At 38.3% G+C, this 27,801-nt stretch overlaps 3 protein-coding genes across 4 annotated transcripts; all 3 read left to right on the forward strand.

Annotated features, from left to right (window-relative positions):
• Positions 1–1,775: 1,775 nt before the first annotated feature.
• Positions 1,776–5,127, forward strand: LOC122022644 (S-locus-specific glycoprotein S13-like). The gene is made up of 7 exons (XM_042580689.1): positions 1,776–3,252; positions 3,334–3,462; positions 3,545–3,678; positions 3,771–3,981; positions 4,063–4,300; positions 4,397–4,547; positions 4,628–5,127. The coding sequence occupies exons 1-3, from the start codon at positions 1,938–1,940 to the stop codon at positions 3,673–3,675; spliced, it is 1,575 nt and encodes a 524-aa protein (XP_042436623.1). The 5' UTR covers positions 1,776–1,937; the 3' UTR covers positions 3,676–3,678; positions 3,771–3,981; positions 4,063–4,300; positions 4,397–4,547; positions 4,628–5,127.
• LOC121997257 (cysteine-rich receptor-like protein kinase 25) lies at positions 3,912–6,672 on the forward strand. Its single transcript, XM_042551584.1, has 6 exons — positions 3,912–3,981; positions 4,063–4,300; positions 4,397–4,547; positions 4,628–4,710; positions 4,817–4,871; positions 6,532–6,672. Exons 1-6 carry the CDS (start codon positions 3,912–3,914, stop codon positions 6,670–6,672), a joined length of 738 nt encoding a protein of 245 aa, XP_042407518.1.
• Positions 6,673–23,016: 16,344 nt separating this feature from the next.
• Positions 23,017–24,956, forward strand: LOC122001868 (protein LAZY 1-like). 2 transcript variants are annotated; one of them, XM_042556843.1, is made up of 5 exons: positions 23,017–23,193; positions 23,337–23,409; positions 23,515–24,365; positions 24,455–24,665; positions 24,749–24,956. In XM_042556843.1, the coding sequence occupies exons 1-5, from the start codon at positions 23,188–23,190 to the stop codon at positions 24,766–24,768; spliced, it is 1,161 nt and encodes a 386-aa protein (XP_042412777.1). In that variant the 5' UTR covers positions 23,017–23,187; the 3' UTR covers positions 24,769–24,956. The 2 variants fall into 2 exon arrangements, with proteins under 2 accessions (XP_042412777.1, XP_042412784.1); XM_042556850.1 differs by having other exon boundaries at positions 23,024–23,193; positions 23,578–24,365.
• The last annotated feature ends 2,845 nt before the right edge of the window (positions 24,957–27,801 follow it).

Here is a 27,801-nt window from a genome sequence, read left to right on the forward strand (position 1 = left end):
TCGATCCAACACCAGCAGGTCAAGATTGATCGAATGTTGAACAAGAAACCCTAGGGCTCAGGTTTAGGAACTAGGGTTGACAGATCTTAAGCAATGAAGCTCTAGCTTAATCGCTTCAGGCTCAAATCGTGAGAACAGAAGGATACTGAATCGCTTAGGGTAAGCGATTTAGCAGACCTTAAGCGATTAAGGTAATATCTTAAGAAACCTTTTGTTCAAAATAGAAGCTAGGGTATGTGATTAAGCAAAGAAGCTTAATTGCTTACAATGTTTCTCGCGATCGAGCAGAAGGAAGCAAAATCAATCGAGCTAATCAATTCCGCCCATCCTAAGCGATTAGGGTGATCGCTTAAGGACCTTTTTGTGAAGAAACAGAAAGGTTGGCAAGCGATTAAGCAAGGCTGCTTAATCACTTATGACCCTTTAGCAATCTAACAGAAAAGGGCGTAATCAATTAGTGTAATCAATTACGCCATGCTTAAGTGATTGGGGTAATCACTTAAGGTTCGAAAATATAGCCGTTCTATAAATTCAAATCAACTTGCTGATGTCATAAGCGATTAGGAGAATGTCTAATCGATTACGGCACCCAAAAAACCCTAGAAAAGGGTTTTGTGACCGTTGCGCCTAGAGATCTCACGCACATCTTCTCCGCCATTGTCACCAGTTCTTGAAGTTTTTTGGAGACAAGTGTTGATGCATTTCCAAGGTTCAAGAGGTGATTACAAGCTACAAGAGATCAAGCAAGAAGAGGTTTTCATTTGTATTTGTGTATTTACTTCTTGTTTTAAATTGTACTCTTGTATGAGCTTGTATGAGGTTTCTCCTCCTTCAGACTATTCTGAAAAAAAAAGTATATTTCATAGTAGAGAGTATGGATCCTTGGATTAGTCATCTTGTTGAGGTGGATGCCAAGTAAATCATTCCTGTTAGCATTGGAGAGCTTTGCTTCGTGTTTTTCGCTGCAAAAGATCATCATCGACGAAGCGAGCAAGCTATTTACCCCCCCCCCCCCCAATCTTCTTCTAGTTCCCGGAGTGTCCCGACACTTATCATATAGCTGGTTGGAAGCAAGGCTTGTTAGGAGACAACAGTGACAGAGAATCACAACAACTCATTAAAGAATGCCAATTATTTATCAAAGAATATTCTTCTGTTACAATATACTCATCCAGTGGAATATTCCTCAAAGGTGACTCTACACCTTCTATTAGCTAACACGTTATGATAACATATTCTCTCAACCACTTCATTAATGATGTAAGTTATAAAAAATGGTTCAGACACTGTTAATAGAAGATTCCTTAGAAGGTGACTGCACATCTTCCAGATTGTATACTTCCATACATGATAGTTTCTGACAACCAATATTCTTTAACATCTCATTATTACAAAAATTATGAGAGGTGATATAAAAAGAGAAGGTTCTCTCTGTTGGTCAAGTACGCTCTCAGAGGCACACATATATATTTGCTATAGAACTACTATTCATCGTTTTCATTTTTGCTAGTCCATTGTATTGATTTGAGCATCGGATAATCTATACTAGGGATTTCTTCCTTGATTCTCGCTCTAATATTATATAGGATCTCTTTTTCGTGTGTACAGAGAGGAAGAAAGCACTCAAAACCCCTAATTCGCAACATTTTTTCCGGTTGGAGGTCTTCTTCAGATTTTCAGTAATATTATATGTCCGGCGCGTCATCCCTTTCCGATTAGATCAAATTCCAATAATCCTTTGACATTTTCCCGATTCAAAGAAGACTTTCGTGGTCGGTACGATCTTGACTTTGAGCAAAGATCAAGAGTTCGTATGACCAATCCTTAAGCTGCAGAAGTTCTCATCCGCTATGAAATTATATATACATCCACTGTTCAAAATCTATAATTAAAATTTTGTAGTTCATCGCTAAACATGCAAGTTCTTGTTCTTGACCATGGTCAGACAAACTCTGCTCCTTCTCTTCCTCAATGTAATAGCTGCTCTCTTTCCCATCTCCTCTCCGACAGACACGTTAGTCCCCTCCCAGCTTTTCTCCGACGGCGCCGCAGCATCCTTGGTCTCCTCCGGCCAGAAGTTCAAGTTGGGCTTCTTCAGCCCTGATGGCACCGACGGCAACCGCCGCTACGTCGGAATATGGTACAACAGCATCTCCGCCTTCACTGTCGTGTGGGTCGCCAACCGCCAGCGCCCGCTCACCAACGGCGCCGGCCATCTCTCTCTAACGGAGAACGGAACGCTGATCATCTTCGGGGACGACAACTCGACCGTCCTTTGGTCGACGCAGAGCGCGAAGGTCCTCGCTAATCCCGTCGCGCAGCTCCTAGACACCGGGAACTTGGTCGTCCGAGAAGCCACCGATGAGTCGTCCGCCGGTGACTTCGCGTGGCAGAGCTTCGACTTTCCGACGGACACACTACTCCCGGGCATGAAGATCGGTTGGGACCTAAGGACCCTGCTGAACCGCAACCTGACGGCCTGGACGAGCGAGAGCGACCCGTCGCCGGGCAGCTGCATCTTGGGCATCGACTTGCGCGGCGTCCCTCAAGAATTCGGGTGGCGGCGCGGGGGGCAACCCTACTGGCGCGCGGGGCCATGGAACGGCGTCTTCTTTAGCGGAGTCCCCGGAATGGAGTCGAAAAATTTCGTAGAAAACAACTTCATAATCGACCAAGACGAAGTCGTTCACTACTACTCCTCTGTGAATTCCTCTCTGCTTCGCCGGATCATCATCCATCCGTCGGGGGAGGTGGAAGGCCTCGCGTGGACCGACGAGAACCAGTTGTGGACGTCGCGTGGGTACGTGCCGGGGGACCCGTGCGACGCCGTCTCCTCCTGCGGCCCCAACGCTCTCTGCTACCCCAACTGGTGGCCGGCGTGCCGGTGCCTGCAGGGGTTCGATCCCAAGAACCCCACCGCCTGGCAGCTCATGACCAACACCTCAGACGGCTGCACGAGGAAGACGGAATTGGATTGCGTCAACGGGACGGACAGGTTCTGGAAACAGAGCAACGTGAAGCTGCCGGACACGTCGAGATCGATGGTTAACCGGAGCACGGACATCAGTCTGGACGACTGTGAGGCGTGGTGCTTGGGGACTTGCTCGTGCACCGCCTACGCGAGGGCCAACATCACCGGCGGTGGCAGCGGATGCATACTGTGGACCACCGACCTCACCGATATCAAACTGTTCAACGACGGATTAGGGCAGGATCTCTATGTCCGGTTATCCGCCGCCGATCTCGATCAAGGTACGTAATTAACAAACTCTTCACGAAATATTTATCGATCGTCTAAACAAATCTAATTACTTTTTTCGATTTTTGTTACAGCCTTAGAATCAAACCGTTCTCGTCGTGGTCGAAAACGCGCCATCATCATAGCGGCCACTTCTGCGACGGCGTTGACAATTCTAATCTTTCTTGGGGTCGTCGGCGGCCTCTGCGTCAGCAGGAAGAGAAGTAATTAGTATCAATTATATCCACAAAAATGTTAATTAATGTTATTTTTACTGAAGTCAAATTGCATTTCATTTCTACGCAGAATTGCAGGTCAACCAAGTTACAGGAGAAGACTTTGACCTTCCATTGTTTGACTTTGGCACCGTAGCAGCAGCCACCTGTGATTTCTCCATTGATAATAAACTCGGAGAGGGTGGATTTGGTCCAGTCTAGAAGGCATGTTGCATCATTAAGCTTAATCCATTAATTAAAAGGCTAGGAGTGTTCTAATTGCTAACTAATTAGGAGTAAATCCTTTATGATTGCAGGGGAAGTTAGGGGAGCAGCAACAAATAGCTGTGAAGAGACTATCAGAGACCTCATTGCAAGGCATACAAGAGTTCAAAAACGAAGTGATATTGATTGCTAAGCTACAACATCGCAATCTTGTTCGCCTTCTGGGTTGTTGCATGGAAGGTGATGAAAAGATGTTGATATATGAGTACATGCCCAATGGAAGCTTAGACACCTTCTTATTTAGTAAGTTGGGACTTCTACTTCATGTCTAGTCAAATTTTGGATTGTTTGATGGCATTAGTAAAATTGTAAATTTGCACTCAGGTGAAACTAAGCGTAAATTGTTGGATTGGGAGGCACGTTCCCGTATCATTGTCGAGATTGCTCGAGGTCTTCACTATCTCCATCATGATTCTCGATTAAGAATTGTTCATAGAGATTTGAAAGCAAGCAATATCCTTCTGGATGAAGATTTGAATCCCAAAATCTCTGATTTTGGAATGGCAAAACTATTTAGTGGAGATGAAACAATCGGAGAAACTAAGAGGGTTGTTGGAACATAGTACGTGCATATGTATATATATTTTTACAATTCTCATTAGTATATCATTTCTCTTTTAAACTTAACAAAGTTGCCGTTTGCTTTTCATTTTGACAGTGGATATATGTCTCCGGAATATATTAAAAATGGAGCTTTCTCCATGAAGTCTGATATTTTCAGTTTTGGAGTATTGATGCTTGAGATCATTAGTGGCAAAAAGAATAATGAATTTGGCCATTCTACACAACACCTCAATGTTATAGATTTTGTAAGTTTGTAAAGCTAGATCTTGATTAACTTTAATTTAAGCTTATTTGTCAATAAGTTGTAACGATACAATGTTTACAGATGTGGAGTCTATGGAGAGAAGAAAAGGCCATAGACTCGGTTGATGAATCAATGGGCCTATTTCCTGTTGCTGAAGTTTTGAGGTGTATAAACATCGGCCTCTTGTGTGTTCAAGAAAGAGCAGAAGATAGACCGACGACGTCTTCGATATTGTTAATGTTGGGTAATGATAAAATTTATTTGTCTCAGCCAAAACAACCTGGCTTTGTCATTGAAAGATATCCATGTGAATCTTGCTCATGGAGTAAGAAACAAACTGTGTCTATAAACTATGTATCAATCACAACTTTGGAAGTTCGATAAAGATTATTTAATAGAATATTAGGTAAGATAATACATGGATGGATGTAAATAGGACTTTTATAAAAATTAACTAAAATTTTAGTATTAAGGTTAAAACTCTCAAATTGTGTAGAGTTTCAGTCTTTGATTGAATGATACTATTTTGATTGAAAGTTAAAGGAGAAAATATGAAGTATAGAAATGAAACATTGTCGGGAGATTTCAGACTTTGATAATATATTGAAATGATAGATTTCAATCCTTCCACTTGGCATACTGTTATCCTTCTTTAATGGCTTCAAATTCATATCTACTTCTTTGCATCCTCCAATTGCACTCACTTTCAAATAAGTAAAAATTTTATGTTACATATCTCAAATGACTCTATGTTGGATTTTCTTTATTATATTAAATGTTAAGATTTCCAAATCAAAGTAGCAGAAGCGTGGCCGCCCATGTTCATCCACCGAACACTTCGATTCCTGGATAAGAATAAACCCACAGAAGCAGCCAAAGCATGAAATCTGTAGACCTTCTTTCCCTTAGTCGTCGCTACATGATTTGGCTGCATACATGCGTCTCTGTGTGGGTCGCGACTTGATTGAAATTGAATACGCACAAAGAGACGCCCGCAGCTGTCCTCTTGCAAGAAATTATAAAAAAAAGGGTGCATCGTGAATGAACCTGAAGAGCTTCCATTCCTTTCGATGGAGTGGGAGACGAGACGACCTTCCTTTACTTTCCTGTGAAGCGAACATTCTAGTTTTTGTCTTCTCTGCTAGCGAGCAAGTCATAAGCGGACTTCTCTCTGGCCTGATGTTTCTGGCTTTTGTAATAATTTTAGAGTAGCCAGTGAACAGGGCTTTGATTCCCACTGGCGACTGGAGAATGCATGCAACCCTGTTCTTTACTTTTAGTAGTATTATTATTACTTGCTACCTGCAACTTGATGTACGTAGCCTGATGATGAATCCGGTTAGACCGTCGCTCTCTTCTCCGTCCTCGACTGATCCAACTTTCTACTCTGCTTGCTCACCTAATTGGGGGTGTTCTTGGCAGGGAGGTTTTCTCGACCTCTAGTAATCATCTACTTTTTAAATAGAGGGGTGACTCATATTTAAATAAAGGTTAATATGAGGGATGTTATGAAAAAAAATCTGTTAAGATTTTATATAACAGAATTTTGTTGTGATTTTTCATAATAAAATTTTGTTACGATTTTATCGGATCTGGGGTTTAGCATTATTTACAGGGATTATTGTAAGTTTATTGTACAACAACAAAACACAAGATTCATTTGATTTGATTCTCTTGTGTAGAGAGAATTCTAATAAAACTTCAGCCGTTTTACGGAGTAGGCAAGTCGCCGAACCACGATAACTCTTTTATTCTCTTCTTTTTCTCCTTCCTCGTGTTTGCTCTCCTTTTGTGCGTCTTTGTTTTGTTGTTCCGCGCAATCTTTTTCTCTCTCTTCCTTTTCTTCCGCGGTTTAGAGGTTGATAGGTGTTGCTCTCTCTTTGCGCAACAAGTGGTATCAGAACTACAGGTTTTTTGACGGATTTCTTCAACATGTCGGGGACAACTTCTGCGAAATTTGATATGGTGAAGTTTGACGGAACCAGAAACTTTGGATTTTGGCAGAGAAGGGTCAAGGACTTGTTGGTGCAACAAGGCATGGTGAAAGCACTAGGAGACAGAAAATCGGAGAAAATCGGAAAGCATGGAGAGATCAGATTGGGAAGAAATTCAGGCAAAGGCAGTAGCAACAATCATGCTTTGTCTTACGGATGACGTGATATACCATGTCATGGACGAGGAGTCATCGGTGACAGTTTGGCAAAAGCTGGAAAGCCGGTACATGTCAAAATCATTGACAAACAAGCTGTATCTCAAGCAGAAATTATTCGGGCTGAAGATGACAGAAGAAACCGATCTAAGCCAACACATCAATGTATTCAATCAGATTGTAAGTGATCTGAAGTGAGTTGATGTGAAGATCGAAGACGAAGACAAGGCGTTGATGTTGTTGAATTCTCTACCTTCATCTCCTACGTACGAGAATTTGGTTACTACTTTGATATGGGGTAAGGAAACTCTTAAATTAGAGGAGATCACAAGTGTGTTGTTAGGTTTTCACCAAAGGAAGAAAGCAAGCTATGAAATTTCTCAAGGAGAAGGACTTGTGGTAAATAACAACCAAGAGCGTGGTAGGAGCAAATCTCGATATGGATTGGGTGACAACAACAAGACTCGTTCTAAATTGAGAAGGAAGAAGGTGATCACATGCTACAAATATGGAGGCAAAGGTCATATCAAAAGAGATTGTCTAGAGATAAAGAAATATGTTGCAGAGAACAAAAGTAGTTCGGCAAAGTCTACAAACATAGTTGAAGAAGAAAATTCAGAGAGCGGTGATGGAGATATGCTATCAGTTATGTCAAGTTCGGAGCAGCTGACGGATGCATGGATTTTAGACTGCATGTTCATATCACATGACTCCAAACAAGAATTGGTTTGACACCTATAGGGCAGTGGATTGTGGTTCAGTGTTGATGGGAAACGATGCGTCATGTAAAGTTATCGGCATAGGGAATGTTAGAATCAAGATGTTTGATGGTGTGATCAGAACTTTATGTGATGTCAGATATATACCAGAGCTAAGGAAGAACTTGATCTCACTAAGCATACTGGATGATATTGGTTGTAATTACAAATCAGTGAGCGGGATAATGAAGGTCAGCAAGGGAGCTTTGACGGTAATGAAAGGACAAAAGGTAGCAGGAAACATCTACAAGTTGATAGGGACTACAGTTGTAGGTGGAGTCGCTTCGGTGGAGTCTAAATCAGATAGTACTGTCTTATGACATATGCGGCTAGGGCATATGAGTGAACGTAGGATGCTAGAATTTCACAAGAGAGATTTGTTGAAGGGTGTCAAGACGTGCAAGCTTGAATTCTGCAAATTCTGTGTTCTTGGGAAACAGAGCAAAGTGCAATTCAAAACGGTAGCAAATAAGATAGAGGGGATTCTGGACTACGTACATACGGATCTCTGGGGACCAGCCAGTGTAGCATCACGTGGAGGACACTTGTATTTTGTGAGTTTTACTGATAATTTCTCATGAAATGTTTGGGTATACTTTATGCGTCACAAGTTAGAAACTTTTGCAAAGTTTAAATTGTGGAAAACTGAAGTGGAGAATCAGACCAGAAGGAAGATTAAATGCCTTAGGTTAGATAATGAGACTGAGTACATGGATTCAAAGTTTCAAGAATTTTGTGAGCAGTATGGGATAATGAGTCATTTCTCGATTCGCAGAACACCTCAGCAGAACGGGGTAGCGAAAAGGTTGAACAGGACAATCATTGAGAAGACAAGATGTCTTAGGCTGAATGCAGGGCTTGCAAAGAATTTATGGGCGGAAGCGGTTAACATGACATGTTATCTCATTAATAGATCACCAATGGCAGCATTAGAAGGCAAAGTATCAGAGAAAGTATGGACAGAGAATCAAGTAGATTACTCTCATTTTCGAGTTTTTGGATGTCCAACCTATATGCATATATCTAGTGAGGAAAGATCAAAGCTGGATGCGAAGTCAAAGCAGTGCATATTTCCGAGGTATCAAAAAGGAGTTAAAGGCTTCAAGCTTTGGGATCCTAAGGCAAACAAGGTGGTGATCAGCAGAGATGTGGTGTTTGACAAGAAAGTCATGTTACAGCGTACTTAGGAAGAAGGAAAGGAAACACCATAAAGTAATATGGAGAAAGATATTTTGCGGGTGGAGCTAGAGACTCATGACTCTGATGATTCTAGCTCAGAGCACACGGAGCATCACACTATAGCTAGTGGTAGAATGAGACGAGTCGTAAAACCACCCACTAGATACAGATTCGAAGACTTGGTATCTTATGCACTTATCACTAGTAGCGGAGACCCTACATCTTTTCAGGAGGCGATACATAGCTCTGAGAAGGACAGGTGGACAGGTGCTATGGCAGAGGAGATGGAGTCGTTGCATAAGAACCAAACGTGGGATCTAATGGAACTTCCTGAAGGAGAGAAAACTATAGGGTGCAAGTGGATATTCAAGAAGAAAGAAGCAATGTCAAAGGGAGAAGAAGTGAAGTTTAAGGCTCGGTTGGTAGCAAAGGGGTATTTACAGAGAAAGGGGATTGACTATGAAGAAATTTTCTCTCCCGTGGTAAGACATACGTCAATTAGAGCGGTGTTAACTTTAGTAGCACATCACGATTTGTATCTTGAGCAAATGGATGTGAAGACGACATTTCTTCATGGATATTTGGAGGAGCAGATTTTTATGTCACAACCCGAGGGATTTAATCAGCCCGGACAAGAGCGGTTGGTTTGCAAGTTGAAGAAATCGCTCTATGGATTAAAACAATCTCCTAGGCAATGGTACAAACGTTTTGATTCATGCATGATTCAAAACGAATATAGGAGATGTGAGTATGACTCCTGTATATATGTGAAGAGCCTTGAAGATGAATCACTGATTTTCTTACTACTATACATAGATGACATGCTCATTGTTGCGAAGAAGATGAAAGAGGTTGACAAATTGAAAAGACTACTGAGCAAGGAATTTGACATGAAAAATTTGGGAGAGACAAAGAAGATTCTTGGGATGGAGATTCACAGGGATAGAGCTGCAGGGAAATTATGGTTGTCTCAACGTAGCTATATGAAGAAGGTGCTGGATAGGTTCAACATGAAGAATGCAAAGTCGGTAAGCACACCCCTGACGCATCACTTCAAGTTATCCAGTACACAGTGTCCAAAGATGGATGACGAGATCCAAGAGATGTCAAAGGTTCCTTATGCCAGTGCAATTGGTTGTCTGATGTATGTCATGGTTTGCACAAGACCAGATTTGGCACAAGCAGCTAGTATGATGAGCAAGTTTCTCTCAAATCCTGGTCGACCGCATTGGGATGCAGTGAAATGAATTTTCATATACTTGAGAAATACAACTGATTAAGACATCATATTCAATAGACAACAGGAAGATCCTTCAGTTGTTGAATACGTAGATGCAGACTATGTAGGAGATTTAGATAACAGGAGGTCTACTACAGGATACGTGTTCACTATGGCAGGAGGACCTATTTGTTGGAAATCTATGATACAATCTATTGTTGCATTGTCTACTACGGAGTCCGAGTACATGGCAGCAGCTGAAGTAGCGAAGGAAGCTTTATGGCTTACAGGGTTGGTCAGAGAACTGGATGTTCAGCAAGGTGAAATCAAGTTGTTATTCGATAGTCAGAGTGCTATCTATTTAGCGAAGAATCAAGTGTATCAAGCGAGAACCAAGCACATTGATGTGAGGTTTCATAAGATCATAGAGTTGATTTCTTCTGGGAAAATTCAACTAGAGAAAGTTCACACTGCAGACAATGCTGCAGATATGCTAATAAAGCCAGTGACAACAGAAAAGTTTAAACATTGCTTGAACTTGATCCATATCTCTAGATGCTAGAAGAAGGAAGCCCATACCCAAAGATCCAGATGGAGTTTTGTTCAGATACTCGTGTTCTTCGAATGGGTGAATATTCGCCAAGGTGGAGATTGTTGAGGGGTGGCTCATATTTGGATAAAGGTTAATATGAGGGATGTTATGAAAGAAAAGTCTGTTAAGATTTTTCATAATAAAATTCTGTTAAGATTTTATATAACAGAATTTTGTTGTGATTTTTCATAATAAAATTCTGTTACGATTTTATCGGGTCTGGGGTTTAACATTATTTATAAGGACTATTGTAAGCCTATTGTACAACAATAAAACACAAGATTCATTAGATGTGATTCTCTTGTGTAGAGAGAATTCTAATAAAGCTTCGGTCGTTTTGTGGAGTAGGCAAATCGCCGAACCACGGTAACTCTTTTTTTCTCTTCTTTTTCTCCTTCCTCGTGTTTGCTCTCCTTTTGTGCATCTTTGTCTTGTTGTTTCACGCAATCTTTTTTTTTTCTCTTCCTCTTCTTTCGCGATTTAGAGGTTGAGAGGTGTTGTCCTCTCTTTGCGCAACAACTACCTGCAACTTGATGTACATAGCCTGATGATGAATCTGGTTAGACCGTCGCTCTCTTCTCCGTCCTCGACTGGTCCTACTTTCCGCTCTGCTCACCTAATTGGGGGGCGCTCTTGGCAGGGAGGTTTTCTCGACCTTTAGTAATCATCTACTTTTTAAATAGAACTTTATTGAATTTACTATTCAATCCGACTTAAAAATAAACATTTACATAACATTTAAATCGGCATCTTCTTCTTTACTAAATATTTCTCCTAAATATAATATTTAGTATTCATTTTCACATATTTTTTAAATATTTTATTATTCAAATATCTTAAATCTTATAATAAAATATCACACCAATCAAATATTTATAAATCTCACCTATTAAATATGAACTCTCGAATATCCCTAATTCCACCATCAAATATCTCACCAACCAAATATTTATAGATTTACGATCATTTTATTAACTTACATTTAATTTTAAGAAAAAAAATATAATAAAAGACATATAAATTTAAGAAAAATACTACTTTATATGAAGACAAATGTTTTACAAATTTGAAATTGAAATATAGAGGTGTAAATCATATTAAATTAATAAAATACATAATGATAAACCATAGAAATTACAAACTACAATTAATAAAATAAACAAGGAACGAATAAAATAAATCATAGAAATTAACTATATGTACATTTTTTTCTTCAACTGCTTACATATCGCTAAATGATTTTGAAATCGGTCATCTGTCATGCCTCGTGTGTCTATTATGAAAAGTTGATGTGTTTGGATGAGTTGATCCACTTTCTTCTTATTATTATACTCTTCCAAATGTGTCATTGACTGTTACACAACGTGATTAAATTCATCAATTAGGCTTACTCTTTCTTTACCTTTCCTCTTTGTTGCCTTCTTTCCTATTGGACGAGATTGGACTTCTCTATCAACTAGATCAACAGTTGTGTTAGGATTAGAAAGTCAATATGTGCACTTGATGATTCTAATGTTCTTACTTTCTTTGTAGTCCGTTGCTCTGAGGATTGAGGAGCATACATCGGACTATCTTTCACGATCTTCCACACATGTTCATATTGGAAAGTAGTTTTAAAAGTACTCTTGTATTCTTCATAAGCTCGCGCCATCAAATTCTCGTCACTCCATCCGCTTGGTCGATCATTATACCATTTATTGTAGATTTCATTATATCTATTCACGGTCTTTTTTAGCTAAGCCTAATGTGATTTTGCTTTACCCGCAGTTCTCTTTTTAGCTCCTTTATCTCTATTGGTATTATAGTATGTCACCATCCGTTTCCAAAAAGACTTACTCTTCTGGGCATTACCAGCTAGCGAATCTTCACTCATAATTGTATAGGCCGCTACAAGGAGCTTATCATCTACTACTGTCCACTGTTCGCTTGTTATGATCTTCAATTGATTTGTTGCCCATCTCTAGTGATTGATTGAGAATAATATTGTTGGACCCTATTTTAGATAAGAATAGAGGAAATTGTGAATCGGGGACTGCATAAGGTATTTCTGTACCTTTATCACTATCAGTTGCATCAACATTAGCTCGTCTCAATTCATTTGATTGAATCTCCGGTGATTGGAGCAGATTAATTCCATGAGATGAGGCTTGCATGAAATATTGACTACTTAGCCAATATTCTAGAGGATATATTTAAAACAGAGCTCGAGGGTCACCATTCAAAGAATTTAGATAACTTTGAAAATTAAGGTAATATGGTGGTGGGTATGAAAAAGGTTGGAAATTTGGTAGGTGTTGAGTAGGAAATGGAAATTGAGGATTGAGGAAATTAGGACGAACTTGAGAACTCTCTTCACTAGAATTTTCGTCGATATTTGGAAAGTTAAACAAATTCCTAAAATAATGACCAAAATTTTTATTCATTTCTCTCTAAATTTTTTGTATGCAATGAATGTGGAATTGATGAAAATAGATGAAAGGAACAATGCATATATAGGGGGGAAATGAATGTTGCCCAACGTTTGGAAAAAATGAATGTTGATTAACGTTCAATTTTGATTTTTTTTCCAACGTTCGGTTTAGATTTTTTTTAAAAAATTTTTAGTCTCCAAAAAGGTCCAAAAACGCTAATTAAATTTTTTAAAAAAAAAGAAAAGAAAAAGAAAAGATATGGTAGCCCATCTTTTGGTGGGCCCCACAAAAGAGAAATCATCGGATACAAGTTTGTGCCCGGTGATTTTTAATCATCTCAGAAATATCCCCTCCAATGTGGCATATTTGAGAGGGGAGATATTTGGAGAAATATGTCAAACCCTTGGGCGGCCGGCTAGAGGAGTGTGAATAGCCCTGCAATCAAAAATTGAACGTTCCTCGAACTTTTATATCTTAATTAAAATGATCACTTGCATAAATAAAAATAATAGATAAAAGAAGAGGCACGAGGGATTTACTTGGTTAAACTGGGGAGGTTGTTAATCCAAAGAAGTTGAAAGTGCACTAATCTCTCCTTCAGCGGAGAAGCCTCTTTACAGCAGTTAACACACTCAATTACATAACAAAACTCAAGAGGATTCAATTACAGGTATTGTGTTTTATTTCCTAGGTTCAAAGGTCTTTTTATAGTCCCTAGAAAATCTTATCCTAGGTTGGAAGGCACCTCCAACATACTGGAAGGCGCCTCTAGCGAGGCAACAAGGGATAAAGTTTTTATCCTTTGCCAACAGTAAAATTTATCCAGTTGAAGGCGCCTTCCATGAAGGCTTGAAAGCACCTTCAAGTGCTTGAAGGCGCCTTCCACTAGAAAGTTGTGAGGGTGCCTTCAATCCATTGAAGGCACCTCCAACAGCTACTACTGAGCTCCAAACTTCTCCTTTGGCTCTTCCACTGCTCCGCTCGTTTGGATGATTTTGGCTAACCAGAATATGGCTCACCCTAACCTATTTTCTGACCTTCTCCTCGAGCAGTCTTCCTCCCGGCTTCTCGTCCCTTGGACCACTGTGAGCATCATTCTTGTTTGCTGATGTACTCTTCCGCAGCACCTCGTCCCTCTAACGCACTGAGCCCGTCAGCTCTCTCGTGCCATCCTTCTCGCTAGCTGAGTCTCTCGCTTGACTTCCTGTGTTCCTAAGCTCCTGCACACTTAGACACAGAGATTAAATACTAACCTGGCATAACCTGACTTGATTGATCACATAAAAAACTATCATAGGGTACCAACAATCTCCTCCTTTTTGATGTGATCAAACCCAAGTTAAGTTAGGGTAAACTACAAATAAATAATAGTTATAAAAAAAATTTCGAAGAATTTTTTTTTATAAATACACAAAAAAATTTTGTACTACCCTCTCCTAGACTCACTCCCCCTTTGATCATAATAAAAACAGGGTATGTAAAAATAACTTTGAAAGAAAAAAAATCTAAATTGAAAGTCTAAGGGAATTACATAAAAAAATGAAACTGTAAACTTCAAAAATTCTGGTTTTATAAATAAATTTGCAAAATTAAGTCGGAAAAAATAATTTCAATGAAAAAAATTAATTTCTTAGTTATTTCTAATAGCATTTTGACAAACAATGAAAGCATTATAATTAAATGCTTAACAGTTGATTAATTACATTGATTTCAGTAATTGGTAGGATGTAAATGAACCAAGCGTTCGTGAACAAACTTGGTGTTCGGCTTGGTAAGAGCTTGTTTATGTTTGTTCAATATACACAAGATTAATTAAACAAACAAGCTTGAACAACTCGTTAAGCTAAACAAATAAGCTTGAACACATATGTGTTCAACTCGTTAACGTTCGTGAACAATGTTCGTGAATAACGTTTGTGAAAAATGTTCATGAACTATATTTATTAATAAAACTCTTTTAAATATACTAAATAAAAAATAAAATAAAATAAATAAATAAATAAATTTAAATTATTAATCTTAATAACCAATCAAACAATTAAAAGTTTCAAATAATCAAACAAGCTTGAATTGAGAGCTTGATAACATCTAAACAAACCAAGCTCGAGCCAAACTCAAGTCAAGCTCAAACCAAGCTCAAGCCAAGCTTGAATTGAGAGCTTGATAACATCTAAATGAACCAAGCTCAAGCTAAGCTTCAAACAAGCTCAAGCTCATAAAAAATAAACCAAGCCAAGCTTGAACACTCATTTCAACTTATCAAATAAGCTAGAACACCCCAAAGCTCAGCTCGACTCGGCTTGTTTACAGCCCTAGTAATTGGTTTCTAAGCTGTGGCGAGGCATTAGGCCTTCTTGGTTATTGGAACAACAACTATTTTCTAGACAAAACCTCTTAAAGAAATTAAACATTTAATTTTCTCTCTGAAAGCCCTGATTTTAAAATTTAATCCAAATATGATTTTGACACCCAATATAGGCTCCTTCCTACTGTGTTAATTAAAATTTCTTAGGTATATATTTCTTTGATAATTTTCTAATTTGACTCTTGTGATATCTAAAGTGACAATTTAAACTATTATATCTTGTAATATGTGATCATGCATGATTTTTTAAATTTTCTATTTCTATTTTCAATTTATCATTTTCCAACATCATTTTATCAAAATCTTCTAATCGACATGATTTAGCTAAGTTTGATTTTAATTCCTTATTTTCTTTTTCTAACTTACAACAACTTTTCGATAATATTTTTATAAATTTAAACATTTTATCTGGATGTAGAGATCGTGTCTGACATACCTTGTCGATCCCGTCATCTGAAGCTCTCCCTGAAGTACTACTTTCTTCTGATGTCGCTCTCCGTTCATCAATGCTCTCGATACTCATTTTGGATGAGCTTGCTTCGTCTTCATCTTCTTGGTGGCTTGCCACTAGCGTAAATTCGATGAGGGCTTCGATCTCCGATTCGGACGACGTTTCGTCCCACACTGCCTTTAGATTATACTTGGGTCGAGCTGGCTTCTTGTTCTTGTCTTTACTCTTTAATTTAGAACAGTTATCTTTCACGTACCTTTCTTCATCACAGTGATAGCACCTTATTTTTCTTCTTCTTTTTTTATCCTGCACTTAATTAAATCCATTAGATTTAAATAATTTTTAAAATTTTCTTATCACGAGCGTCGTTTTGTCATCGTCGAGAGAAGATTTAGTGTCTCATTTGTTTGTTTTTGCCTTTAAGGTAATGTTGTGGTTTGGATCCTTCTTCAGATACATGGGAAGTTTTTCTTGTGGTTAACAAGGATTCCTATGAATGTGTCAAGTTGAGGGGGGTCTTGATTGAAAGATTGAATACAATTTTTAAAATTCTTTCAAAAATCAATTTGGTAAACCTTTGAAACAGTGTTTAAAAAATTATTTTTAAAAATTACTTTCGAAATCTTTTAAGAAATACTCTTTTGTAAAACTCTTAGTTTCTAAAATTTGAAATATTGCTTTGAAAAATTTCTTTAAAAATATTTTGAAAAATATTTTTAAAAGTTCCTATAAAATTTATGAAAAGCATTTGCAACATGTTTTTGAAAAATACTTAAAGAGTTTTTTTATAAAATAGTTTGAAAATTAACTATCAAAAATTATCTCAAAAACTAACTTTAAAAATTAGTCTACAACACCACTTTAAAAAAATTATTTTGAATGTCCCCTTAGCAACTACTATAGAAAATTATGCTTTAAAAATTTTGTTTGAAACACTTAACTATGTTTTTCAAATGGTATTGTTGGTGTAAAACCTAATGGAGGTTAACCTCAAGTTTATATCTTTTTGATGTGTGCCAAAAGAGGAGAGTAATCTTAAATTAGAAAAGTTAATCTTAAGTTAGAAAAGTTAAAAATGTTTCTAAATCTCCCAAACTTTTCAAATCTCTCAAACTTTGAGATAGAACCCTTAGAGAAATTCAAACTTAAGAAAATTATCAAACATAAAAAGGGGGAGATTGTTGGTGCAATTAACCTCTAGGGTTTCGATGTTTGACAATATACCTAAGTCTGGTCAGTTTTTGACCAAGGGTTGATTAAAACAGGACTTGATGTTTGGAAGAGAGAAGTCTAGTCATGAATCCTGAAATATGTTAACACTATTTTACTTTATTATTTTATCTATTATGATAACTCAGTGTTGCAGGAAAGTCTTAGTAGATCAGCTTGGTCAGATACTAAGCAAGACCAGAGAAAGTCCAAACAGGTTTGACTGTTTGGAGGACTAGATGTTTGACAGGTAAGTGAAGGTAAGTCACTAGAAGAGAGTGACTAAGTGAGGACACGTCTCGATTAAGGGGATAGTAGGCGTCAGTTCAATTTAGTTTCATTTCAGAAATATAAATTAAGACCCTGACTAGATCCTAGTCTGGAAGACAGGGTCTAAGCCATAAATTAATCATATTTTTACTGTGCTAACTTTGTTTTACAAGTTAGATGTTGTCGTATTAGACTAACCTAACTTGCAGGGCAAAAGGCGCAAAAAAGTCTTGGGTGAACAGTACTCGAGATGCCTTTAAGCATGGGAAGGCGCCTTCGTATTATTCATAGAAAGCGTCTTCAGTGCTATGGAAAGCGCCTTCTAAGGGATAAAATTCAAACTTCGTCAAAGATAAGGAGCAATGAGTTCGGGATTAGATTTAACATGTTGGAGGCACCTTTAAGGCTACGGAAGGTGCCTTCCACACCCTTTAAATGGGTGTCTCGACCAAGCTTCAAAACAGAACTTCGATACGAGCTTCTACGCGTTTGACCGACTTTCTGACTGTTTCGACTTCCTACTACTATCCTGTTATGACTATACTACACTTGACTACCGCCGAAAAGCCTTCCAAATACCGAGCTCAAGCTGACCATCTACAAAAGCATTTGGTAATAAAAACTTAAGCTTTGTACTTAATTTCTGCAAACGGAAAGTGTAGGTTGTTACACTTTTCCGATTCTTGTGTATTCAATCTCCTCTTTTGGTGGTTCTAGAAATGATTTTTAGTGGATTACCTATTGATGGGTCTGTGGGACCTGGGTCTTGGAGTAGGAGTGCCGAAGGCTCCGAACCAAGTAAAAATCAAATCGTGTCTTTTACTTGCTTTTACTTTTGTGTTTTCTTTCCATTGCATACTTTGATTTCAAAATCAAAAAGATAAGATTTTTGAAAATCACATGATTCACCCCCTCTCACGTGGATCTCGATCCAACACGATGCCCTCTAAAGGTTCCAATAGACTCTGGCCTTTCGGTCGACCATAGAGTAGAGATGTAAATAAACTAAACGTTTATGAACAATCTTAGTATTCGGCTTGGTAAGATGTTATTTATGTTCATTAAATATACACAAGATCAATTAAATGAACAAGTTTGAACAACCCGTTTAACTAAACTAATAAGCTTGAATACATATGTATTCAGCTCATTAATATTCGTGAACAATATTCATGAGCAATGTTCGGGAACCATGTTCATCAATAAAATTCTTTTCAACTTGCTAAATAAATAAACAAAACTTTTAAAATTAAAAAATAAATTTATATTATTAAGTTCAATAACTAATCAAACAAGCTTGAATTGAGAGCTTGATAATATTTAAACGAACTAAGCTCAAGCTCATAAAAAAGAAATCAAGCTATGCTTGAGTAATCATTTTAATGGCTTGGTTTATTTTAGGCTCGGCTTGACTCGGCTTGATTACCTTATCAAATAAGTGTAAACATCACAAAGTTTGGCTCGGCTTGACTTATTTACACCCCCGGCTCATAATGATCTAGATGAGGAAGAATCTTCTTTGACCTCAATCTCTGACAATTCCTGATAAACACAGCACCGACCTAGTGAAGCGACCCATGCAAAATATGACACTCGATTAACAGGCCAATCGTGTCATATGTACAACCCAATCATTGTCGGAGTTTAATTAGGTTTAATTAGATGAGGGGCGGAGGGGGGGGGGGGGGGAGTGAATCACGTGATTTTAAAATCGTTCTTTTCTTTTAAAAAAAAAACTAATTGCATAGCAGAAGAAAATATAAAATAAGAAAGAAAATAACACATGTTTAATTTTAATGGTTTGGAGCCTTCGACAACTCGTACTCCAAAACCTAGGTCATTTGGACCTTTTTGATGAGTAATCCACTATCAAAGAATTGATTATAAATTAAGAACATGAATAAGAAAGTATAACAACTTATACTTCCTTGTAATAATGTAAATAACTGAAAATAAGCGTTACCAACACAAGGATCAGGAAATTATTAGCTTGGGTGTTGGCGTCAATTTGTCGGCAATGGTTGGATGTAGTCGAGTAGCAATACAGCAACAACACAAGCTTAGAGCAACCGAACTATCAAGAATAAGCGTAGAAGGGTTATAGAAAATTGATGTTTGAGGCTACTATTTGAAGCTCCTTTTATAGGCGGTTTCGGGCGCCTGGACCATCCCGAGTGTCTGGACTAAGGTTATTAGATCCTGCTTCATCGCTGGATTATCCACCGCCGGGTGCCTGAACCACCTCCGAGTGCCTAGATCACTGAGATGGCTGTACCTCGTTAAAGCTTTATCCGGTAGTCTCTATCCACTCCTAAGCGCCTGGACCACTCTTAGGCGCCTGGACGCTGACATGCACTGCCAATCGGAGTGCGCTAACTCATCTACACAAGTAGATGGGTTTGGGGCAATCCAAGCGCTTAGACCTCCGGGTGCCTGGAACCTCTTTTTCAAGCTTTCACTTTGTTACACCACAGAGTTAGCACAATAAGCATAATATGAACAAATAGATATTTTGATAGTTTTGGAGCTGTCCAATCCTGACTTCAGATTTTACTAAACCCATAGGTTTGACTAACACCTACTATTCCCTCAATTAGAAACACATCCTCACTGGGTCACTCTCCTCCAGTGCTTACCTTATCATTTGTCAACTTGCTTGAATTTTGACCCACCAGGTCTTTCTGTCAGATGCCCTATCTGAACTTCATCCAATTGTCAGATCCGACAGACCTAACTGGAATTCCTACCAGATATCAAGCTATCTGATCTTCCTATGCCAGTTATCAACTTAATTAGATTTCAGTCTGGTGTTAGGCTCCATCAAGTCTTTCAGTCCTGTATACTTAGTAAATAGGTTAGAAAGCACAACATCTAATTTTAATCATTTATCATATATCAAAAATCTGAGTTTGATTATTAGTGCTAACTGTAACAATAATATGTACAACCCAATCATTATCATCCCTGACACCTTACCTTCCTCCATACTTCTGATGGGCGGGGTCATAGTTTGCAAAATCGCGATCCGGATCGTAGGATCGTACGATTCTACGATCCGGAAACCCAAAATCGATCCAGGATCGTGCAGAATCGAGTTTTGCAGTAGAATCGCAGCAGGATCGGTAGGATCGGTAGGATCGGAACAGAATCGGTAGGATTGGAGCAGAATCGGAGCAGAATCGGAGCAGGATCGGTAGAAGCTTTGAGAGGTCATAACTTTTGACTCGGATTGAACCATGGGGCCTATAATATATCAAATCAAAGCTCGTTCAGAGATCTTTAATAAATTTCAAAGTTTATCCTTAACCACCCTATTTCAAAGCCAAAAAATATCATTTAAATCCTTTTCAGATGTCTAGGAGATTTTATCTTTTTTTTTATTATCTTTTTTTCATCTTATTAGGGGTTTAAATTATTTAAACATATGTTTAACTATTTTTAGTTAGTTTTTTATCAATAATATCCTGTCATTTATTTTCCTCAAAATAATGAGTTTTTGGATGCCTATTATCTAGTATTGTGTGACATCAACCAGTCTTTAGAAGATTATTTCCGGCGTTCATATTTGAATCAAAGGATTCAATAGCTTCTATTATATACGTTAGGTGGCCTGTAAATTGAATTATCTTATAAACTAAGAAAATATTTATTACATTGAATGTGTTATTATTATTGTATTAATAGAAATTTTATATTTTAATCATTTTATGATATGAAAATATAAATATTATTACTATAAGAGAATAATAGTTGAATTATAAATTAATTTAAATTTGTACATGTAGTAATATAATTTGAGGTGTTAGTGTAAATGATTGCATATATATACAAAATTAGTTATTTATTTATATGTAAATGAGATTTTTAGGTATTTTTTCTAATTATTAATCATGTATAATAAGATTTTAAGGGTTTTTGGTAGGATCGTACGATTCTACGATCCGATCCTGACCGATCCGATCCTGACCCTAAATCGATCCTGCGTAGGATCGCGATTCTACAAACTATGGGCGGGGTGATGTTTCTATGGGGCTCGTGTGGCATCCCACATGGTCATCCTCCCTCATTTGTCAACTATATAAGGTCGACGATGGTAAGTAACAAGTTGATTTTTTTTCTCTCGTACGGAGGTCACTCTTCTCCCTTGAGCAATATCTAGATCAGTACTGACTTGACTGTCAAATAGGTCAACCATGTTGTACCCTCGACTCATGTTGATCCGCAAGATTTTGACACTCAACCACTCGAAAGACGAATACAATTACAGTTCCGAAAGAAAGTAGAGATGAGGAGAACACCATCATTCAATTTTTTTTAGTTGACATTAGGTTTTAACTTACGTCGACTAATCCTGCGGTGAGCAGTCTGATCCCATGGAAGTTTTTCCACTGGCTACCAAGATAAATTGGAAAGTACTCACAGCGAATGACCCATCAACCCAGCTTTGTTAAGTCAACTATTAAAAGAAATTCATCTCTTAATTTATTGAAGCTGAGACTTTATCCTTAGATACATAGGAAATAGTTAAGACTCGATCCTTAGATATATGAGAAACTGAGAGAGCGCCCTGCCATTGCTTCATTTCCCTAGGGCACACCATCATTATGTAGTTTTATTTATTTTATTATTTTTTAATTGACACTAGGTATCTTATTTATGTTGACCAATCCTGGGGTGACCAACCTGATTTCATGGAAGTTTCCCATGGACCACCAAGATAAATCAGAAAATGCTCGCAGTGGATAATCCATCAGCCAATGTTCTTAGGTCAACCGTCCATTAAGAGAAATTGATCCATTAATTTGATAAAACTAGGACTCGATTCTTAGATCCTTGGGAAACTGAGAAGGTGCTCTACCGATGCATCATTGTTCCGAGAGCACACCGTCATTCAGTATTAGAGTAAAAGGTGAAGTTGTCACTATAGAGCATTCACATCAACTTCACTAAACACAAAATTTACCTTGAATATATTTTACGTAAAATTAATCTTTGCATCAACTATCCTAATAATTTCCTAAATTTAAATTTTATGAATAGTACTTCTCTAAATTTAAGGAATGAAATTCATTTCCTAAATATTAAAATATTATTTAATTTGAGAGAAAGAAAAATAAAGGCAATGGATTAGATAATGAAAAGTAAATATTACATAGGGAGAGAAAAAAATAATAAAAAAATAGAAGAAAAGATAATAAAATAAAGATAATAGAAATTTTAGATTAGCTGATGTAGTGTGCTGTGAAAATGATTATCTAAATTTAATAAAGTTTATGATTTATCTTAAATTTTAAAGATATTATAGAGAAATTGATGTGGATGCTCTTAATGACCCCTCTAGGGCGGTCCCACAGTACTCTTTGTAAGGGGTAAATCCGGAGGGGAATTTGTCTCAGAGCAGCGATCCTTTACATGGGGAGGTCAGACGCATAGTGAGACATTTTGTACTTGTTAAAAATAATATTGCTCACCCTAAACGTCCAATATAAATATTCTCATAATAAAATATAAAAACACAAATCACAGGGCTATTTTATCCTTTATACATATAGCAAAAAGTGATTCGCTCTCCTAGCATCCCTGCCAACCTGTACCTAGGTCAAAACAGATGAGATAAATTATGAATAATTATTAACCATTATTACATATGACCAAGATATATAAAAAGATATGTTCATACGAGCCATGTTTAAACTCAAAATTTTATATAATAATATCTCATATTTTAATCATCTATTACCCTGATAAGACTATTTTATCCTTAATACAGTTATCCTTTGCTTAGGAAAGATAATGCACCAACTATATATTTTGCGTCCGCGGGAACATTTCGATAGTCAATTCAATTGCATGCCGACGTTTCCTTTACTACTCTTGTAAAGTTGTTTACCTTCATCCTTCACGCCAAACATGGAGCCCTCACCGTCGAAGGCTCGCCTACCATTAATGCCCATTCCCATTCCTCTCGCTTGCTGCTATATATTTCCTTCCTCGTTCTTGTTCCCTTCCAATCCGAAGAGATATATCAGCCAGTCAAGATGAAGGTACGTACGCATCTTCTTCTTCAATATTCTAATTATCTTGCAATGGTAGTGAACGATATGTCGTGTTTCTACCTTAATTACCTTGTAATTTAATTTGTAAACATCTGTGCTGGTGAATGGTTCGTGTTATTGCTGTTGTACAGCTGCTGGGTTGGATGCATCGGAAGTTCCGGCAGAACGGCGGCGAGGAGTTGAAGGACTCGGGAGGCGCGGCCGGTACGCATTTCCGTATATTGATTATTAATGTTTCCTTGAGCGTTAAAATCTTAGTTGATTAACCGTACGCCTTGCACTTGCGTGCGTACGGTCGCCGGTTGCTAGTTGCTGGTTGTGGTGGATCGATTTTTGGGCTGACGGATGTTCGATCGTCTACATGCGTCGCAGGCGGCACTTGTAATCGCCACTCCGGACGTCCGTCACTGGACCTCGACCTCAACCGCCGCCGCTTCCATTATGACCCTTTGAAGGCGAGAAGTCTTCGCCTCCACGTTGAGGCTCTCGATGACTGCGGCGGCGGCGGCGGCGGCGGCGGCGGGGAGGATCCGATTGCGGAGGAGTTTTTCGAGGGACTGCTCACTATCGGAACCCTGGGAGTAGGGACGGGGCCGATCGAGGAGAAGAGGGAGGAAGAGGAGATGGAGGAGTTGGCGGTGACCGAGCAGGTCGACGGCAAGCCTTTGCAGGTCGCGGTCGTCGCGATCCCTGCGGCTCTGGAGGCCATTGCGGAGAAGGAGGCGGAGGCGACGACCGAGACGGACCTGATCATGGTGAGCGAGGAGCTGGAGAAGGTGCTGACGGCGGAGGAAGAGAAGGCCGGAGGCCGGATGTCCTCCGCTCGCTCGAGCCACGCCGGCGCGGCGGCGTGTCCGCTCCAGGGGTTCCTCTTCGGTTTACCCGTCGAGGCGGCGGAGACGGTGCTGATGGAGGCGGAGGCGGCTGGTGGCTCGCGGAAGGAAAGGCGGGCCTCCCTGGGGGAGCTGTTCATGATGAGCCGGATCACCGAGGAAGGGGAAGCCAAGTTCGCCGGAGGCGACGACGGGGAAGGCAAGCTGACCGCGCCTGAGATGTGTTTGACCAAGAAAAAGCCGACGAAGCAGCGGGGAAGGAAAGGATCGCCGGTCGACGGCGCTAATGCATTTAACGGCTCGACCATGGAGAAGAAGTTTCAAAAGGTACGGCGCGAGATTTCCATGCAATTAATTACATGCTTCAAGCTACAGAGCTAGCTAGCAATCTCTTCGTATTTCCATGTTTCAATCAGATCCTTCAATTGTTCCACAAAAAAGTGCACCCCGAGAGCTCCATCATGTCTAAGAAACCTTCAAAGACTGCCCGTAAAACTGAGAAAATCTCCACTTCAAAGGCGACGATCAGGAAAGAAAACAGTTCCATCTCCAACTTCTCCAATGCTCCATCATCGGCTTCGAGTGGCAAGAACAACAGAGGGCACTGGATCAAGACAGATGCAGAATGTAAGTATATACACAAATCCATGCGAGTATTAATTCTTCTGATTCTGCCATTGATGCAGTGCTAGTTTACTATGAGCTTGCAGATTTGGTGCTGGAGCTGTAGAAGAAAGGATCAGTCTATGAAGTGAGTGTGAGGTATTTTGATGGGATTAATAAATTATGCATGTGGATCACTTAGCTTGTTTACAACTAAAGTTTACTCTTCTGTATCATGTTTGAATGTGGCTTGAATAAACTAGTGCTTGCTTTATTTATTTCGATAATGGATAGCAAATCTGTCGATTCTCTTTAGTTGTGAACCCATGCAGTATGTGTTTCTAGTGCATGACCTCACATGAGAAATAGATTTTTCAACAGCCTTTCTCAGTGTTTGTAATTGTAAGATCTAGGTGTCCTTGTATATCCACTTGAGAAATAGATGGAGTCAAGATATTGTAAACAAGATCTAATCTTTTCATACTCGGCAGCCTTAAGTCAAGTCGTTTTCGTTATATTAAAATTATCATTTACCAAACTTTTTGCAACTTCAATTTCACCAAAACCTTGCTTATCTGAAAGTCCAAGGCAGCAGTGGGAAAGTGGCATGGAGCCACCGACTCATTTGCCAAAGGCCTCTAACAAGTAAAGGACAGAAGAGATTGTGATGGCAGACGTGATTGTTCATAAGAAAAGACCAGTCTGGATCCAACCCAAAAGCTTCAAGTAATGGTGACTTAACTTGGGTGGCCTCCTCATCACAATTGACATCTTTCTTTATCACAAAACACTAATTATATCGATTGATGGTGTGAGCTAGCCATGAATTTCATGGTCCAATGACGGAAATGGTCAAATATACTAGCGGTTAAGTAACATGCCGAAGTTTTAGTGCGAGCTAGCTAGGTATGAATTCCATGGTCCAATGACAAAAATGGTGGGAAACAGTGTCAGCTTTTCGTTTGTCCTAAAATTAATTCCGAAACCTTCTAGTGTGGTTAAGTTAAATGCCGAAGTTTTAAGTGTGAGTTAGAAAATACGGTGGATGTGGAGGTCAAATTTAAAGTGATGGTAGGAAATCGACGGTCTCACTAAAGTTAGCCCAGTCGGTATCAACTACCGAGTGGGTCCGATTAGCTTGGAGATTTGTCTAAGTAAATCATTCGTCCGAGGATCATTATAGTGAGAACAATACTCATAACTATGACTGAGTGAATGCTAGATCGATCGGATCAACTATCCGATCGTGCAAGAAACAATCTACTGAATCGAAGGATTACGTAGAGTAACAACCTCGAGCGACCATGCAAGGAATCCCGCCCGAGCGGCTCACTTGCTCGCTAAACAGTGGAATCTCTTCCGTATCTTGTCATATCCTTCTGGAAGGTAGTGCTATCAACAACATAGCATGATCAACAGGTAAATCGTACTATGAAAGTTTCTACTATTATGTCAAGAATTCGCACGCTTTGTGAAGATATAGTGTTAGAGACACATTCTTGACTTATCTTTTCATACGACAGTTGGGAAAATGTGCATGCACCTTAAGCATGTATGTCATTTACTGGAGCACTATATGAAGGGGGATTCATACATCGACAGAAGTATGTGTTATGTGTTATTTGTTCTTGATCTCTCGTTGCTGCTACATTCTTTCACCGTTTTTCTACTATTCTGATGATTAACTTAAGTATCGAAGGACCAACGTCTGAAACCCTTTCCCTATCTTAGTATTGATGCTCTTTGTATTATAAAGTCTCCACATAATCAATCGAGGAGTCACATCTTCAATCAATCGTCTTCATCATTTTCGGAGAGGATCAATTGTAAATTTTACGATCCAATGACTGAAATGGTGGAAAATAGTGTTAGTTTTTCGTTTGTCTAAAATTTAATCTTGAAAATTTCTCATAAAAAATCTAAATGAGATGAATTTTAAAAATTTTAATTCAAGAGTTTTTTTCCCTTAAACGTGGAGTTGATAATTAATGATAAAATAATATTATATATTTAATCCTTTCTAAATAATTTAAAAATAAATTATTAAATAAAATATTTACTTATAATATTTGATTTCAGGAATGGAGGCGGATCCTTGATCCGTAAAGGCTGGACTAATTTATGATCCAGTCTTTACATTGGTGGGGGTAATGCCCCCCAACCTGTTAACAGGCCGGGATCATTATTTCCCACTAATTCTTTTATCCCGATCTAAGAACGGATCAGGATAAAAGGATCAGAGGATCCGATCCCTTCCAGAATGATTAGTAATAATTAAAGTTGTATATATTTTTTAAAAATAAATATATTAAATAAGTTAAAAATATATATAAATGATTATAATTAAATTAAAATTCATAAATTAATTAAATATTAAATGAAAATGATAATTTTAATTAAATTAAAAATCATAATTTAATTAATTTATATATAAAGATATTAAATAAAAAATAATAAATAAAGATATATCATTTATAACGTGGGCTCACAATAAAATTATATAGAGATTTTTTAATTGTTAAGATAATAATATTTGATATAGTATTAATGTAATATATTGGAATAGAAAAAAAATTATTGAGAGATTTAACCAAGAGAAAGGGAAGGTCATTGAAGTTGAAGGCGCCTTAATAAAATGTCGAAATTTTCAGTGTCAATTGGAATTCCATGGTCCAATGACAGAAACGGTGGAAAATAGTGTCAGCTTTTCGTTTGTCCTAAAGATTCTGCACAAAGGGAAGTTCTTGAAATACGAGTTCTCTCCTCTTAAAATACAAGTTCTAAAATCTGAAAGCCTTTAAAATTATAACAAAAAAGCGAGAGAACAAAGCAAGTAGGGGTGTCAAAAATGAACCCGACCCGACGACCCAACCCGAGTCGACCCGAAAAAAATCGGGTTCGGGTTGGGCATTTTCGGGTTCGGGTCGGGTTCGGGTTGGAGGGTTGGAGAGTAAAAAAATTTCGGGTTGGGTCGGGTTGGGTTCGGGTTGACCCGGGTTGACCCGGGTTGGCTTAAATATAGGGTTTTGTGGGTTTTTTTAGAGTTAAATCAAATTTTATTTTAAAAATTTAGATGTTTTTATGTATATTAATATCATGTTTGTATGATAATGATGGAATATTGAGATAAAAGTGAAGAATTATAGGGAAAATAGCCCAA

The sequence above is a fragment of the Zingiber officinale genome, chromosome 1A (assembly GCF_018446385.1).
Source record: "Zingiber officinale cultivar Zhangliang chromosome 1A, Zo_v1.1, whole genome shotgun sequence".
NCBI lineage: Eukaryota > Viridiplantae > Streptophyta > Magnoliopsida > Zingiberales > Zingiberaceae > Zingiber > Zingiber officinale.